At 33.1% G+C, this 15544-nt stretch overlaps 1 protein-coding gene across 2 annotated transcripts in view; it reads right to left on the bottom strand.

The window, feature by feature from the left end:
* Positions 1-1575: 1575 nt before the first annotated feature.
* Positions 1576-15544, bottom strand: part of LOC149184598 (3-oxoacyl-[acyl-carrier-protein] synthase I, chloroplastic-like) — a 35070-nt gene continuing 21101 nt past the window's right edge. Inside the window, exons 1-8 of one of the 2 annotated variants that reach the window (XM_089418947.1) lie at positions 11036-11179; positions 10596-10945; positions 8508-8939; positions 7973-8146; positions 7722-7835; positions 7299-7400; positions 7098-7160; positions 1576-1987 (exon numbers count right to left, since the gene is read on the bottom strand). In XM_089418947.1, coding sequence (XP_089275073.1) covers positions 1901-1987; positions 7098-7160; positions 7299-7400; positions 7722-7835; positions 7973-8146; positions 8508-8939; positions 10596-10945; positions 11036-11168 — 1455 coding nt within the window. In that variant the 5' untranslated portion in view covers positions 11169-11179 and the 3' untranslated portion in view covers positions 1576-1900. Of the gene's footprint in view, positions 1988-6749; positions 7161-7298; positions 7401-7721; positions 7836-7972; positions 8147-8507; positions 8940-10595; positions 10946-11035; positions 11180-15544 lie in introns of those variants that run through there. The other variant, XM_089418946.1, reaches the window with a different exon arrangement.

Genomic DNA, 15544 nt, shown 5'->3' with positions numbered 1-15544 from the left:
GGCTTACTCGCTCTCCAATCTCAGCCACCAGGGATCTGAGCCACAAAGGCTTAAGTCACCACAAACCCAACCCACAAAGAGCTCTTCTTTGTGCTCTTATACCATGTTAAAAAAATGGAAAGACAAATTTGAATAAAACTTACAAACTGAAACTAAGGGGAGCAAGCTAAACCTGGAGACTGCCCAAAGAGTACCACTCTACTCCATTAATCATCAAATCAAAAATATATAAGTTCACATTCAATTTAGGAATATCAAAACTATCTCCTTAAAAATAAGAACTAAGTCTAAAATAAAAGACCGTGAAATAGAGTTTCTCCATTATTTTCAACTCATATCCCATTGATCGTACTCCTTAGCTCTTTAACATCTATTCTAGGAAAATTCTTATGAAACTTATGTGATTCCATATTAAATTACATACAAAAATAGATATGGAAAAAAACATTGGAACTTAGTTCGTCCTTCTCGTTACTAAATAAATAACATGAACAAAGATTTAAAACTTTCGCTTATCCTTCTCGTTATTAAATAGTTAACATGAACGAAGACTTTCAAATTTCTAACGACAATGTGACTAATTAACGGATTTATTTTCTAATCATTAGTAGCAAAACTAACTAACTAATCATCCATACTTAATCAATACAAAGGATTGCGCACCTTTAACAAAATGCTTAACTTTCAAAGTTATCCGTATAGACAAGTCAGATCGTATACCATTAGTCGGGGCATAGGTTGAAAATTTTCCAATTTTATTACACTAAAGCGGAGTAGTATATGGAAGTCGAGGAATTGTTTGGACGGTGAAAAGTAGTTAGAATTGGGTTGAAAATTTTCAAAAAAAAAAATTAGAGACAGTATTTGAATCATATTTTTTAATGCTGGAAATAAATTTAGCACCATCAAAATTTTATGGGTCACCTGAAATTATGAAAATTGAAAATTTTTGCTTTATTTTACAAAAAATCAGTATTAAATTTTTTCAAAATATGACCAAAATTTCCATAACTTTGAACTTTGAAACCGAAAAAACAATCTCATTACACTACAGCACACTGAAGCCAATGCTCGAAAGCCACATCGGATTTTAACCTGCCTTTAAATCTTGAACGTTGCTCATAGGGGCAAGTTGTCTGAGAAATAAATAACACCTTATCTGCACTGGAGTTCAAAAAGCCTCAGCGGTTACCTCCATTACTATAGTAAATGTCATGCAAAAAGTTTATGATGTTTTAACTGATTGTTACTACGATCCATCATCAGAAACCGGGAAACTATATTTCTTCAAAAATATCGAGATTCATGAATTTATAATTAAATCAAAGTTCAGGTATTTAAAAGCACGTGCTATAATCAATAGATATGTGAAATTCAATATTCTGAGGCTCTGCATTTGTTTGATAGAATCCCTACCACAAGAAATGAAATTCAATATTCTGAGGCTTTGCATTTGTTTGATAGAATCCCTACCACAAGAAACAAGTGTTTAAGTTCTTTATCACATAAGGAGAGGAGAAACACAGCAATATCTTCTCGAACATCAAGGCTAATTTATCAGTTCCATGAAAATACCCTACTCAAAAGCAAATTGAAAGTTTGATTCTACTTCTAACCTATGACACCGATGTTAAGTCCAGGCATTCAAATGCCTTTGCCCATTGCACTGAAAAGGGAATGCTACCATAGTCTTGAAATTCATGTCTAAAGAAGTCACCAAAAATCCGATTCAAAGCATTTCTTCTGCAAGTGATTAATATTGGATAAAATGACACTGCTGAAAGCAGTTCTTATTCTTTGAACCAAATTTAACATGATCAGAATTTTCTGCAATGCATCAATTCATGGTAACTCAATGAAAAACACCAATGATTTAAAATAATGAAATAGATAGCCTGTCTTAAGGATTGAATGGAGCAAAAGCCACCACTGAGTTGTGTCCACCAAATCCAAAAGAGTTTGAGATACCGGCCATTGACGGTGTAAACTTAAGGTCAGAATCTTTAAAAGAATTTTCACTTATCTTTTGCAACAGAATTACATCCCCAATGCTTGATCTTTTAGAACTTGAACATTTAATCCTAGACCACAATAGTCACAAGTGTTTATCTTGATTTTTATGGTAGACAAATGGCCATAGAATCAGAGCTCTGAAAATAATTACAAAAATCAAGTATAATTCATGGAATAAGTTGGAAAAGTAACACAACCAAACTCTGGCCGTGGCCAAGATGTGAAGCTTAGCTTTAAGATAACAAGTCAGAACTTTGAAATACCTACAAAAATAATATAGCTTATATTTATAATAGGGTAACAAAATCCAACCTCAACATGTGAAAGTTTAAGACAATCAAAAGAAATATGAAATGGAATAATAGAAATTAAAGAACAGTGATAATGGGTTTGAATTTGTTTATTAATGGGTTTTATTTTGTTAACCAAAATATTTATAAGATTATTTTATTAGATAAATGAAAAAATATATTGTTCAAAGACTAGCAAAACCAAATAAAATTATTATGTCCATAATATTTGTTAAATCAAAAAACAATAAAATCAAAGATGGAGGAAGATAAGTATTTTCTGACCATTGAATGCACTGCAAACCTATGCAAGGTTTAGTTAAAATATACTAGATATCAAAGAAAATACAAATAAATCTGAGCATGCATATCCTCTAATTACATTTTTTTTTAATGGTCTATACTAATAATTTTTTATTTTCTCTTAAAAATATTTATTAATAATTAATAAAATAAAAATTTAATATCTCGAAAACACGCATACCATATTACAGATTTATAAAATGAAATAACATCCAAATTACGAAGGGTCTGAACCTGCGGTCTCCTATCGTCATTATAAACAAAAACCTTCAGAAACTTTCCTACCTGTGTTGCCAGAACGTGGTGCGGAACTGCAACACCACGAGCAGTCCTTCCCAAACAGAAATCACTCAGCTAAACGTTTTAAATTTTACATAATATAGATCTTTATGCATGATAATTTAGATTACACTCATTATAAATTATTAATTTATAATGGAGTTAAAATTAATATTTTTAGGTCATAATTGTATGTACAGGAGTTTTAGAATTTATCTATTTAATAACTATTATATTTATATAATAACTATTATATTTATATAAAGTAAATGACTAATAAATTATATTAAATATTAATTTATAATAAATATTTAAACATTTATGGGATATTTTACATTATTAAAATTAAAATTAATATATATATATATATATATATATATAATTTATTTAAATTATAAATTTATTTTAAATTATTATTCTTATTATTAATTATAAAAAATCAATATATTAATTAAAACATATATGTACTTTTAACTTAATTAACGTGTGAATTAGTTTTGTTAAAATATTATACACCAATATCATAGTTTATGAGTGTCACATGCATTTATTTCATACATGACTTGTCCATATGTCATTTCTCTCTTAATTAATCAATTTAATTCAAAAAATATAAATGACATAATTACTTTGAAATAAATATGAACCTTTGATTTGTGAATATTATTAAAAATATTCCAGAATATTTCTTGAAAATATTTCAAAATATTTTATACAGGTTCAATCCAGCGCTATTTCAAAACGCATAGATAACCTTTCAGTTACATACTTTCAAAACCTAGTTGTCTTTAGTGAGACCTTTTGGAAGCTTTTCGAGTGGGTTTTTCTGGTCTAATTTCTCTAAAATACGACAGGAATTTATTGAAAGCACAAGCTTGAGGAGTAACACCTGCACAATCGAAGTGCCCTAGGGGTTTTTTCAGGGTGCTGAACTAATTTCTCTAAAATATGACAGTAATTTATTGAAATCACAAACTTGACGGGTAACCCCTCCATAATAGAAGTGCCCTGGGGTTTTTAGGGTGTTGAATCCATCCATATATATAGTCAAAAAACCAAGTGAGACAAATCAAGGTTTCGCCTAAAAAAAATTCCCTGGATATAGTAAAAAAACTAGTTTAAGCGAGACAAATCAAGGTTTCACCTCAAATATTTCCCCTAGATTCCAGTACCAAAAAGTCTAAAAAATCACACTAAAGATAACTCCCTTTCAAAACTCACTAATCCAAAAATAAGTTTAGTTTCTCTTTAATAAAATACCTATTTCAAAGTCTGTGAGGTCTTGGATAGATGGTGCACTCCTTGCACTCCTCGATGAGAAGTCACTGGTTCAATGCCCGGCCCATGAGGGTGATATATTGGACATATTGAAGATGTAGCCTTCTCAAACTCACAAAAAAATCCTTATTTCAAAATAGACACTCCTATCAACATAATTGAAATTATTTAATAATTACAAACTTGTAAAACTCATTAACCAGAAAATAAAGTTACAAAATTGAATTCACAAAAGTGAATTATATTTACAAGTGTTTTTTATTTTGGAATTAGAGTGTTAGAGATAGATTTATTTAACAATAAGGTTTACCACATGATTAAGCTTAAAGATACTTAGAATAAGAAATGGAAAATTCATATTTTAAATAGGAAAAATGGAAATTTCATATTATAATATTGTGGTTAATTAACAACTTAATTATAATTATATTGTAGTCACTCTAATATATTATTTTATTTATTAAAAAATATTTTAATTATAAATATTATAATTAATGAATGATTAATTATTATTTATTTAATAAAGTAATTTATTTTAAATGGTAAATATTGTGATTAATGAATTATTAATAAATTTTTAAAATTAAATATTTTATTTAATTAAAAAATAAAATTTATCTAATCTCTACTATCTATTTTTCACGAAGTTAGGAGTTGGAAAATTTCTTTACAAATTTAATTAGTTTTATTTTTCTTTTCATATTCTGAAAACTTCCGAGTGCTTATTTTATTATCAAATGTTTCAATTTTTTTTTAGTTTTAAGTAGACATGACTTAATATAAGTTAAGTAATTAAAATAAAATAAATTTGTATAAAATTAAATGATGGTAAATATATATAATTCTCAAAATACTTACTTCCTAATATATTTTATATTTTTAAAATTAAAAAAATCACGAAACATGTAACAAGATTTGTTTGTTAAACAAGTTAATACAAGTTAAACAATTAAAATAAAATAAAATTTGTATAAAATGGAATGGTGGTAAACATATGTAGATCTCAAAATACTTACTTCATAATATATCTCATATTTTCAAAATTAAAAATCATTCGTCAAAGAGTTTCCTCATAACACATCCCACATTTCTAAGATTAAAAAAATCACAAAATATGCAACAAGATTCTCAATTGTGAAGATTCTTAACTTATAAATAAGTTTTGTTGCAATACCATGGCTTACTAATAACAAATGCCAAAAAACCATAACTCATATGCACCACCTTTTTTAATTAATCAATTTAATAGATTCTTAACTTATAAATAAGTTTCGTTGCAATACCATGGCTTACTAATAATACATGCCAAAAAACCATAACTCATATACACTATTTTTTTTTAATTAATTAATTTAATTAAAAAACTAAAAGAGCATAACTACTTTTGAGATAAATCTCAAAATTTTATCTGAAATTAAAATTAGTAATAAAATTATTTGAAAATATTCTAAAGATTAAATCCCTACCATTCATTTAATAATTATTTATAATTAAATAAAAATTCTAAAATCCTTATTCCAGAATAAACCTATCTATCAACATAATTTTGTGTTATTAATTATTAAAAATTTAAATTCTCAAATATTTATTATAAATATAAATTTTACAAAATCATAAATAACTAAACTTTAATCTTAAATATGTAATTAATTGGATTTATTTACAAAATTCACAAATAAATGAACATAATTTCACATACATATAAATATAATTTTTAAATTTTAAAAAAATAATAATATAATTTATAAATTCAAAATTTATTAATATAAAATTTATTAATTTATTAAATTAATTTTTTATTTATTAATAAATTTTAATATTTAATACATTTTAAAAATTTCAAGGTTTTATAATACATAAAAATTTGATTTTGACAGATATCAATTAAATATCAAATTAGCCTTCTAATTTTGACTAGTTAAATGAAATCTATTTCCTACCCAATTAAATTAGTCCCTAGTCCGTTATACTCCTGTTATGCAATTAAAGATGCAAAGCCAATTAATTAAAATATTTGAGAGTCTGTTATTAGTTTGTTGCATCTTTATTATTTAATTTATTTTAGATTTTTTTGGGTAAATTTTAGATTAAGAATAAATAAACTTTATGAATAATAATTTAAGAATAATTATTAGACAGATTACCTATTGGTATTTTAATAGTTTCCTTCCCACTTTAATAGTTTTCCTTTTCACTTTAAACTCAATGCAAAATCTAAACTTAATCTAAATGGTGTAAACACAAAAATATTACAAAACCTAACCTAATAAAATGATATAATAAACAAGAAAATATTACAAAACCAAACCTAATAAAATGATATAACTCAAGACCCACATAGTGATGGCAAAGAAGATGGAAAGACATTTACCAAAACAGTGATGGCAAAGAAGATGGAAAAGACATTTACCAAAACAGTGATGGCAAATAAATGGAAAAGACAGATAATTATAACTTTCTTTGATCAATAAAACTTTACATTCTCAACCTGTATCATAAATAATGTTAGGATCTTACCACATAAAAATAATATATCCAAAAATCTATCCAAATTATCTAGATATCATTAAAGATATGCTAGCAATAGCCACTTAATAAAAAGTGCTTGGTGTCCTAGATAAACCTCATAGATCAACAGCGTGCCACATTTATGCAAATTGTCAGATAGTAATGTAATGCCTAGGAATACTAAATTCCAAATAACAACGCTAGCTTTAATAACGACAGGTGAACACATGTAAAACACTATGTAAGAGAAACCAGCATTTATATCACATATAAGCATTGCAGTGTTTGATTATGACAAGGAATTCGCTGAGATTAACCACAAGCTATGTTATCAAGGGAACCAAGATCATTCTCATATCGTTGTTCATTAAATTCTTCAGGAGAATTGATGCTGTACCCTAAATTTAATCAAATTTACTTACCAACGTGTACTTCATGCTGCTTCTTTATATTTGGCACTGTGTCGATAGTAACATCAGGCTCGGTATCCTGCCAAGAGTCTCCACATGTAAATTGTTTTTTGATAAAACGATAGCTTAAATGTTATTTGTACATCAAAAGGCAACGAGTTGGTCATTTCCATCTAGTTATTAGCAAAAAAAACTGCAATGCATGTAAGCAACTTACAAACTGATTTATTGTGGGGTGAAGCCACCCGGTAGTGATAGCCTTTATGGTGGCAATTGCTTCCAGTGCACCGGCAGCAGCAAAAGTATGCCCAATCATAGACTGGAAAAGTAAGTCATATTTAATGTCAGAAACAGAGATGGTGTTTGCAATCGAAGAATGGCACAAGAACATTCTGAAGCGCAGCAAATTATTGAACTATAGGCTAAATGCATTCGGCTAAGATCAGAAAGCACTGGTTGAGAATCATTTTGGTGAATTCAAGATACTTGCAAATTGAACAGCATCGTAAAATCTTGGTTGGAGGTAACATGTTTTAATTCTTAATAACTAATCAACACTAATCAGCACACATTATATGTACAGATGACAAACGAAACATAACAGTTAACCCAAGGATCTAATCTCCAATGAATTCTTCACCTTTGTTCCATTTATTTTGATGCTAGAAGTATCCTTGAAAACCTTCTTGATAGCATTAATCTCTGCCAGATCTCCTACCCGAGTTGAGGTTGCATGAGCATTGATATAGTTGACCTGCATTGTTATTGAGCATACGATAATTGGTAATTAAGCCAATATTGAAACTGTATAATTGGTATTTAAGCCAATATTGAAACTGTAGTAATTCTACACCATTGATAAACCTTGAATAAAAAATCAAAACCACTTACCTCCTCTGGTGAAATTCCTGCATCTTCCAGAGCTTTCCGAATGCACATTGAAACTCCAAGCCCATCAGAGCGTGGATCGGTCATGTGATAAGCATCACAAGTGACAGCCCCACCAAGGTACTCGGCTACTATGGGAGCCCCTCGCTTTATTGCATGTTCAAGACTTTCCATAACCTGCTTTTGGAGAAAAGCCAATGTTCTTATTATCTAAACTGTTCAAAGTCTGAAACGATATTTTAAATATCATTTGTATCTAAATCAAACTCAAATTCGCCACAAGAAATGATATTTGAAAAAGTTATTTCATAAAATAGGCAATGCAATTCAGATACACAGTCACTTGAAACTGAAATCAAGCTAACAATTTTAACCCAACAGGCTAAATCATTCAGATTAGTCAATGGGATCAATGATCAGGGTAGCAGTTCATTGTAAATCTGAGGCTCCACTGTGATTAGTATTGTTTATGTTATATTTTTTGCAATCAGTAGCATAGAAGAAAAATACATAGCTGTTAAGTTCAGGTTAAGCTCACCAGCACGCCAGCACCTTCACCCATGACAAATCCATCACGATCTTTGTCCCACGGTCTTGATGCTGTCTGTGGGTCATCATTCCTCTGTGAAAGAACCCTAAGGGAAATAAATCCACCAACTATTGCCGGCACAATACCAGCATCTGCGCCACCTGCAAGCATGATGTCTGCTTCACCTCTGCGAATATGGTTTGCAGCGGCATATAAGCAGTAATTTCCCGTTGCACACGCTGTCGAAATTGAGTAGGTTGGACCCATAAATCCCGTATCAATTGCCAACAATGCAGATCCCATGTTTGGAATTGTATAAGGAATGAAAAATGGCGTGATCCTATGGTAGCCCTTCCGCAAAACAGCTTCAATTCCAGCAGAGTAGGTTGTAACACCCCCAATCCCGCTTCCCAACAGCACCCCTACACGGCTCTTGTCTACCTGTGCAGAGTGGAAGCGTGCTCAGGTTAATTCAGAAAGTTGATATTTAGTTTTATCCCAGCTCAGGTTTTACAATCTGGGTCAAAGTGCGCAATGAATGCTTCATCTTGTGCGTTTAATTTTCCCAGAAATTAAATGATGCATTGTAATGCGCACTTTCCACCAACATTAATATTGTGAGGATGGATAAACATTGAGAGATGATTTATAAATTGTATATAATTTGAATTTAAATGATGCATCGTAATGAGATCTCTCCATAAGCACATATCAATGGTTTAGTGTTTTGACAAAAGGATTTATAATTTATCTACAATATGGATGCTGTTAAGTAAATGTTGCATGTTAATTTAATATAGGATAGGTTGGTGTTAATATATATATATAGTTTTGTTGGAATAATATTTTTATAATTTTATTTTAATTATCAAGTGGAGGGTGGGAATTTAATTTACTAAATATTTATATCAGTAGTAAAGAATATAAGGATGAGATTTTTTAAAAGTGGTTATGTATTTTTTGTTTTTATTTTTTTGAGTTTTATTATGAAAATCAATTTTTCTTATTATTTAGTGTTGCTTTATTATATTTTTCTTTTTATTAAGACTAGAAAAATACCCTCTCTAAGACTTGCATGCACTTTAAATTTGCAAGGAAAATATATGACATATGTTCATATATAAATTTGAGAAATAAAACATATAGGCATATAATACATAATAAAGGGAAGGGTTACCAAATTAAACACTTGTCCATTCAAATAAAGAAACTTATTGAACTCATTCCTATTTCCTCTCTCATTGGCTTGCTCCTAGGGAAATATAACTCCAAATTTAAATATGCATGCTATATCCATTTTTATGTATCTATTAACCTAGTCACAACAAATTTTTAATACATAATATATACATGTATATTCATAACATAAAAATAAATATGCAATACTAATCTAATACTTATATGAATGTATGTTTATCTACTTCACAATTTTGTCAATGGCATGAGTTCGTCCTATCATCTTTTTTAACACACCCATCCTTGATCCTAGCAAAGATTCCACATGACTATTTCTCATAGATTCATTTAAGTTGTCTCTTTCTTTCCACACTCGCCCTTTTAGGCTCACGCATCCCCTTCTTTACACGCATCCCCTTCTTGATTCATTTTACCAAGGCTTTCGTGTAGGAAGAGTGTTAGTGTGTGATGTGTTATTGTTAGAAATTCCACTAGTAACCTCTACTAAATCAATAACTTACAAAAATCATAGGATTTTGGTGTTGTCAACCTGAAAAATACTTGTGAATTGGTGTTATCCAGATTTTAATCTCGGTCTCAGTTAATAACATATTAAACTATAATACCTAAATATTATTGTACTAGTTTCTAATGTTATATCTATAAATTGACCCAGTGCTAACAGTAACAGCCTCACTCTAGCTCTTAAATTAAAAAATAAAAAAATTCTTATATAGATCAGTACATTCAGTGAAGAAATATCAGTATTAAGTTTATAGGACAATTTTTCTTTGAATCTAAATCTATGATTTAATTTACTCGGATTAAGAGGATAAATATTGTGAATAGAGTGAAAAATTCAATATTCAGTATTAATAAGAAATTTTCAGGATGTAAACTTTTGTGAAAACAAATAAATACCTTCTCCAACTGTTGCGGGCCTAGATCAGCGTTTTCAAGAGCCGTCTTCCCACTGACCAAACCGTATCTCCAGCAATCGTCAAGCCGGCGGTCGTTCTTCCCATCAATGTACCCATTTGCAGAAAACCCACGTATTTGGCCTGCAAATCTAACTTTACAACTCGAGGCATCGAATCGATCTATGAACCCAATACCGCTCTCTCCCTCCAAAAGCTTATCATAAAACGTATCGACGTCGCTTCCGAAAGCAGAGACGAGCCCCATTCCCGTTATAACGATCCGCTTCTTCGGATCCTTTTCTCGTTTGGGAGCCGACGCCTTTATGGCCCTTGTTTTGCCATTTCTACCACCTGCAGACGAGAACCCACAATTTCAATTCCATCGTATTGATCACCCACAAACGAAATCATAACAAATTGCAAGTATAATTAACGTTCCACCTCTCAGCTTATGAAAATATCGTCGATAACGCTCCACGGGTTCTATCCCTCTCAAGCCTTCATATTGCGAAAAACAGGTCCTTGTGAAGGACTTGACTTCATTCGAGAACGGTGCAGCGCGCAGCGTTGTCATGTTGAAACTCCGCTATAACAAACGTAGTTTGGCCCTTTTAAGGACAAATTGCATCAAACATATACAGAGGAGAATCCTATCGGTTTTCCTTACGGTGGGTTTTCGTTGTGGCATTAAAAATGTCACATTTAATCCCCTCACTTATCTCATTGAAGTCGAGCATTTATAAGTTCAACGAGTTATTGTAGGGTTGGCAGTACTCTAACTATCCTGCGTTTTGCAGCTTTTTTTTGGATATATTTTTAATAAAAAAATTAATTTTTATAAGCAGTTCTTCTTTTAGGTTTTTCTTAATTTTTATTAAGCAGTTATTCTTTTAGGTGTTTCATGTGGGTGACTTCTATGATATAATTAAAATACATTTTATATAAGATGATTTTAATAAACCAAGTTATTTTTTGTGTGATTTTTGGGATTTTTCTAGTGTAGGAAAAGATTGAGGTGAAATTTTGATTTGTGTTATTTAAATTAGTTTTTTGACTATATATAAATTCAGCACTTTGAAAAACCCTAAAATACTTCGATTGTACAGGGATTACTAAGCTTGTGATTTCAATAAATTTCTAACTAATTTTTAAAATATTAAACAAAAAAATTACTAATTAAAAAACTCAAAACCTAATTAAATAACACCCTCACTGACAAATTGTTCACATTTTGCTGATCACAGCATACTAGATGATCAATGGAGTTTAAACGAAGCCTGATCCTAGTTGTTTTCTGCATGACACTCGTATACTTGTGATGGTAAAGGACAGAATATCTTCAAAAATGTTGTCATTAACATTGTTTGATATTTTAATTTTGGTTTTGGTTGGAATTTAGGTTTTTTTTAAAATCTAATTTCGTATATTTATGATGGTAAAGTACAGAATGTCTTTAAAAATGTTTTTTTTTTTTTTTGTAAGCTGAGATGGGACTCTTTCTATTACTATATAGAAAATAAAACAGTACATAGTATCAAAACATATTAACTCGCTCTCATGGGGAAACCGAGTATTTTAGCCATCAAAAGTTTTTAATGGCCGACCAAAAATAGAAAGCCCAAAGTCTGATTATCCTTGCAAGATGAACTAAACAGTCCTGAGAATTCCTAATCCTACTGGTCTGCATAAAGTATTTTTCCTTATCTAGAACATGCAAAAAACTATATTTATCTAGACTATGTACTTTCATATACATATCTTTTCTCAGACATCTTCAGTTGCAGGTTGTTGGTTTGCTCCTCCGTCTGCTCCCTGATGTTCTCCCTTCAATAGCTGTTGTAATTCATCCAGTTTCTTCTCTTGCCTCTCTAAAGCAATGTGGATGAACCTCAGTTCCCTACTCAATTCAGGGCCTCCCTGCGCTATTTCCACCATCTCAGTAGCAACTTGCTCTAATGCTTTTGCCAATAACCTTTTCATTACCCAGTAAATGTGGAGAGATTGCTTGAACAGAGACATTCTGCCTCTGGTGTTGCCTGGGTCATGCAGTAAGAATTCCCAATCCTTCATTTCTGCGTCAGATTGGCCTTGTAAAGACTCCTCCTCCAAATGCTGCATAATTCTTCTGACCTCTGGATTTGTATTCTGCCGATAGGCCCTCTCAGCCTGGTGAATTCTCTGCTCCATCGATCTCCTTGTTTTTTTGGCTGGTCCCGCTTCCTGCTTCAGATTCTCGCCTTTGTCACCTTCATTCCTGCTCTGCCCCCGACCTCTCTTGCCGCCCGTATCCGTCCTGCTTCCCGCTCCCCTACCACTTCTTCTCCTGCCGTATCTTCTTACGCGTTCCACCTGCGGTGCTGGCTGATCCTCTTTCGACTGCGGGTTGACCCAACCGCCTGTTGCTTTGCCCTGTGCTTTATACTTCCTGTTAGCTTCGCGACGGGGTTCTTCATCCTCAGAATCGTCCTCAATCTCAAAAATTTCTGCCGGGAGCTCCTCTTTCGCAGCAGCCTTGCCTTTCCTGTCCCTGTTCTTGTCAGCTGCAATAGTCAGCTCCTCCGCCACCCTTGACCTCATCCTGGTTTCCATGCTATCTCCAATTATGTCACGGGGTATGTTCTGGTGCAGGATAAAAGTTTTCCTGTCTCGCTGTCTCGCTACTGTCCTAACCTCTGCACGCTGTATTGAAAAGAAACTAACCTGCTGCCTTCCCTTACCAAACTGGGTACTTATTACCTTTCTTCCATCAATGTATGCCACTATATCGGCGATGCATTGCCGCCATTTATTATCCGGGATGTTGCCTCTCCTGGCCATCATTCCTTGTTTATCATTTACCGTTTGAAGTTCTGACATGCCGCTCCACCATCCTCTCCGATCGCATGCATTAATTATTTCGCGGTGGGAGCGATCCTGTGATGCCTTCCACACACGCCGCCGGTGTACTGCACTGTGCGTTTTCATCATATCATTCCTCTGTCCATACTGACCTGCATTAATTAGCCGAGATCTCCAGTCCCACTCACCTATCCAACTCATTAGTCCTGGCGTTCTCGCTCGTTGCCTGATCATGATCCTCATTAATAATCGTTGCCAAGTCTACCCAATCTCTGCTGGCTCGCACCACTGTCCATTGGCTGTCTACAATGCTGCCTCATCCTTTACAACCCCAATTCGCCAGGAAGTCGGCCGCGCGGTTCCCATTCCGCCTTACATGGTTAAATAATTTGTATTCTATCCTTTTTAGCAGACCCGCTATCTCTTGGACAATTCCGGCAGTTCTCCAACTGCTGATAATTCGTTCCCAATCTCTTCCATTGCTAAGTTTCTTCAATATTTCAATCGCAATCTGAGAGTCACCAACTATTTCCAAGTTTGTATAACCATTTCTGATTGCGATTCTCAGCCCCTGGTGGATCGCCCAAAGTTCAGCCTCATTATTCGTCATTTCCCCGCCCCATTCAGCATAAATCCACCTTACCTTCTTCTGACTATCGTGAAATATGCCTCCGAAACCAGCATTTCCAGGATTCCCTTTCGATGCTCCATCAAAGTTTAATTTGATGAAGTTATCTCTGGGGTAGATAAATTTATCTGAATTTTGGGCTCGCGCGCTATGCCTGATGTCCTGCTTATGATACACCATCTCATACTTTAAGTTTAAACTGTTCAGGATCATCTCCTCTGTTTGATTAGCCTTCCAGTCCTCCACGTCCCATTTCTCCACCAAGATTGTTTCCCTCATTAGACTAACCGCTCGTCTCCATATAGTTTCCGAATATTTTATTTTGTCCTGGAATATCCGACGGTTCCTTTCTTTCCATATCATCCATAGCACGAAGCCTGCAATAAGATCCCAAGCTCTGCTAACAACTTTACATTGGAATTTCTCCTTGTTCCATTGGAAAATTATTGCGTTAATGTCTCTGGGAACTATCTCAGATTTGCCGAATATCTTTCTTGTATCCATCCATAATTTCTTAGTGAACGAACAATTAATTAGGAGGTGATTTCGGGTCTCCTCTTCGTTTTTACAGAGACAACATCTTGAGGGTCCACTGAAGCCTTTTTTTTGAATTCTGTCCCAAGTTAGGATCTTGTTCTTAGCTGCAAGCCATATGAATAGGGAAACTTTCGGCCACCAGTTGCTTCCCCAAATAATTTTCCATTCGAGATTCTCCTCATTTATAGCCTGTGTGTCCGCTAAGTAGTATGCCTCTTTGACGGTGAAAGATCCTTTCATGGAGTTTCCCCATCTAAGAATGTCCCTTCCTGTTCGAGCTCTAATTTTCCTGGAATCCACCTCTTTCATATAAGCTTCTTGTTGCTCTTGATTTAGCTCGCAGTCCCATTCAATTGGTTCTATCCATTTTCTCCAGATTCCATCCAATTCATTATCTTTCCAATAGTCTTTGACACATTTTCGATTTCCCCCTATTCTTTCCTGTAGCTGTTGGACCGTCTGAATTCTGTTCATTTTTTCCTTCTGCTGCCATTTTTCATCCCAGAAGTTGGCTTCCTCACCTCCTCGAATTTCCCAGAATGTATGGTTTTCTACTATATCTCTGTTCTGTCGAGCTAGATCCCAGATTGTTGAACCCTTGGGGGTTTCTCTCTGTCTCAAAATGTCCACTGTTGTGTCTGGCATATTGTATTTGAGTCTCCAAATGGCTTTCCACAGGTCATTACCCTCTCTTAACCATCGCCACCAGAGCTTCGCTCCTAACACTTTGTTGAGTTTTTCCGGGTCGCGTAAACCCAATCCTCCTTTTTCCTTCCTCTCTGTTAGGTGTTTCCAAGAAACTAGGGCCCATTTTTTCTGTTGATTCGCCCCTCCCCAGATAAATTTTCTCATGATCTCTCTAATCTTTGAACAGACTCCTAAAAGCGCCGCCATTATCGACAGAGGATATATGGGAATAGCTTGGAGGACTGATTTTGCCAGCACTA

The sequence above is a fragment of the Pinus tabuliformis genome, chromosome 3_2 (genome assembly GCF_031772625.1).
Source record: "Pinus tabuliformis cultivar Carrire ecotype Pingquan chromosome 3_2, CPIR1, whole genome shotgun sequence".
NCBI classification, from domain to species: Eukaryota; Viridiplantae; Streptophyta; class Pinopsida; order Pinales; family Pinaceae; genus Pinus; species Pinus tabuliformis.
Note: the sequence above shows the minus strand (reverse complement) of the source record. Positions and strands in the feature narration are given on the sequence as shown.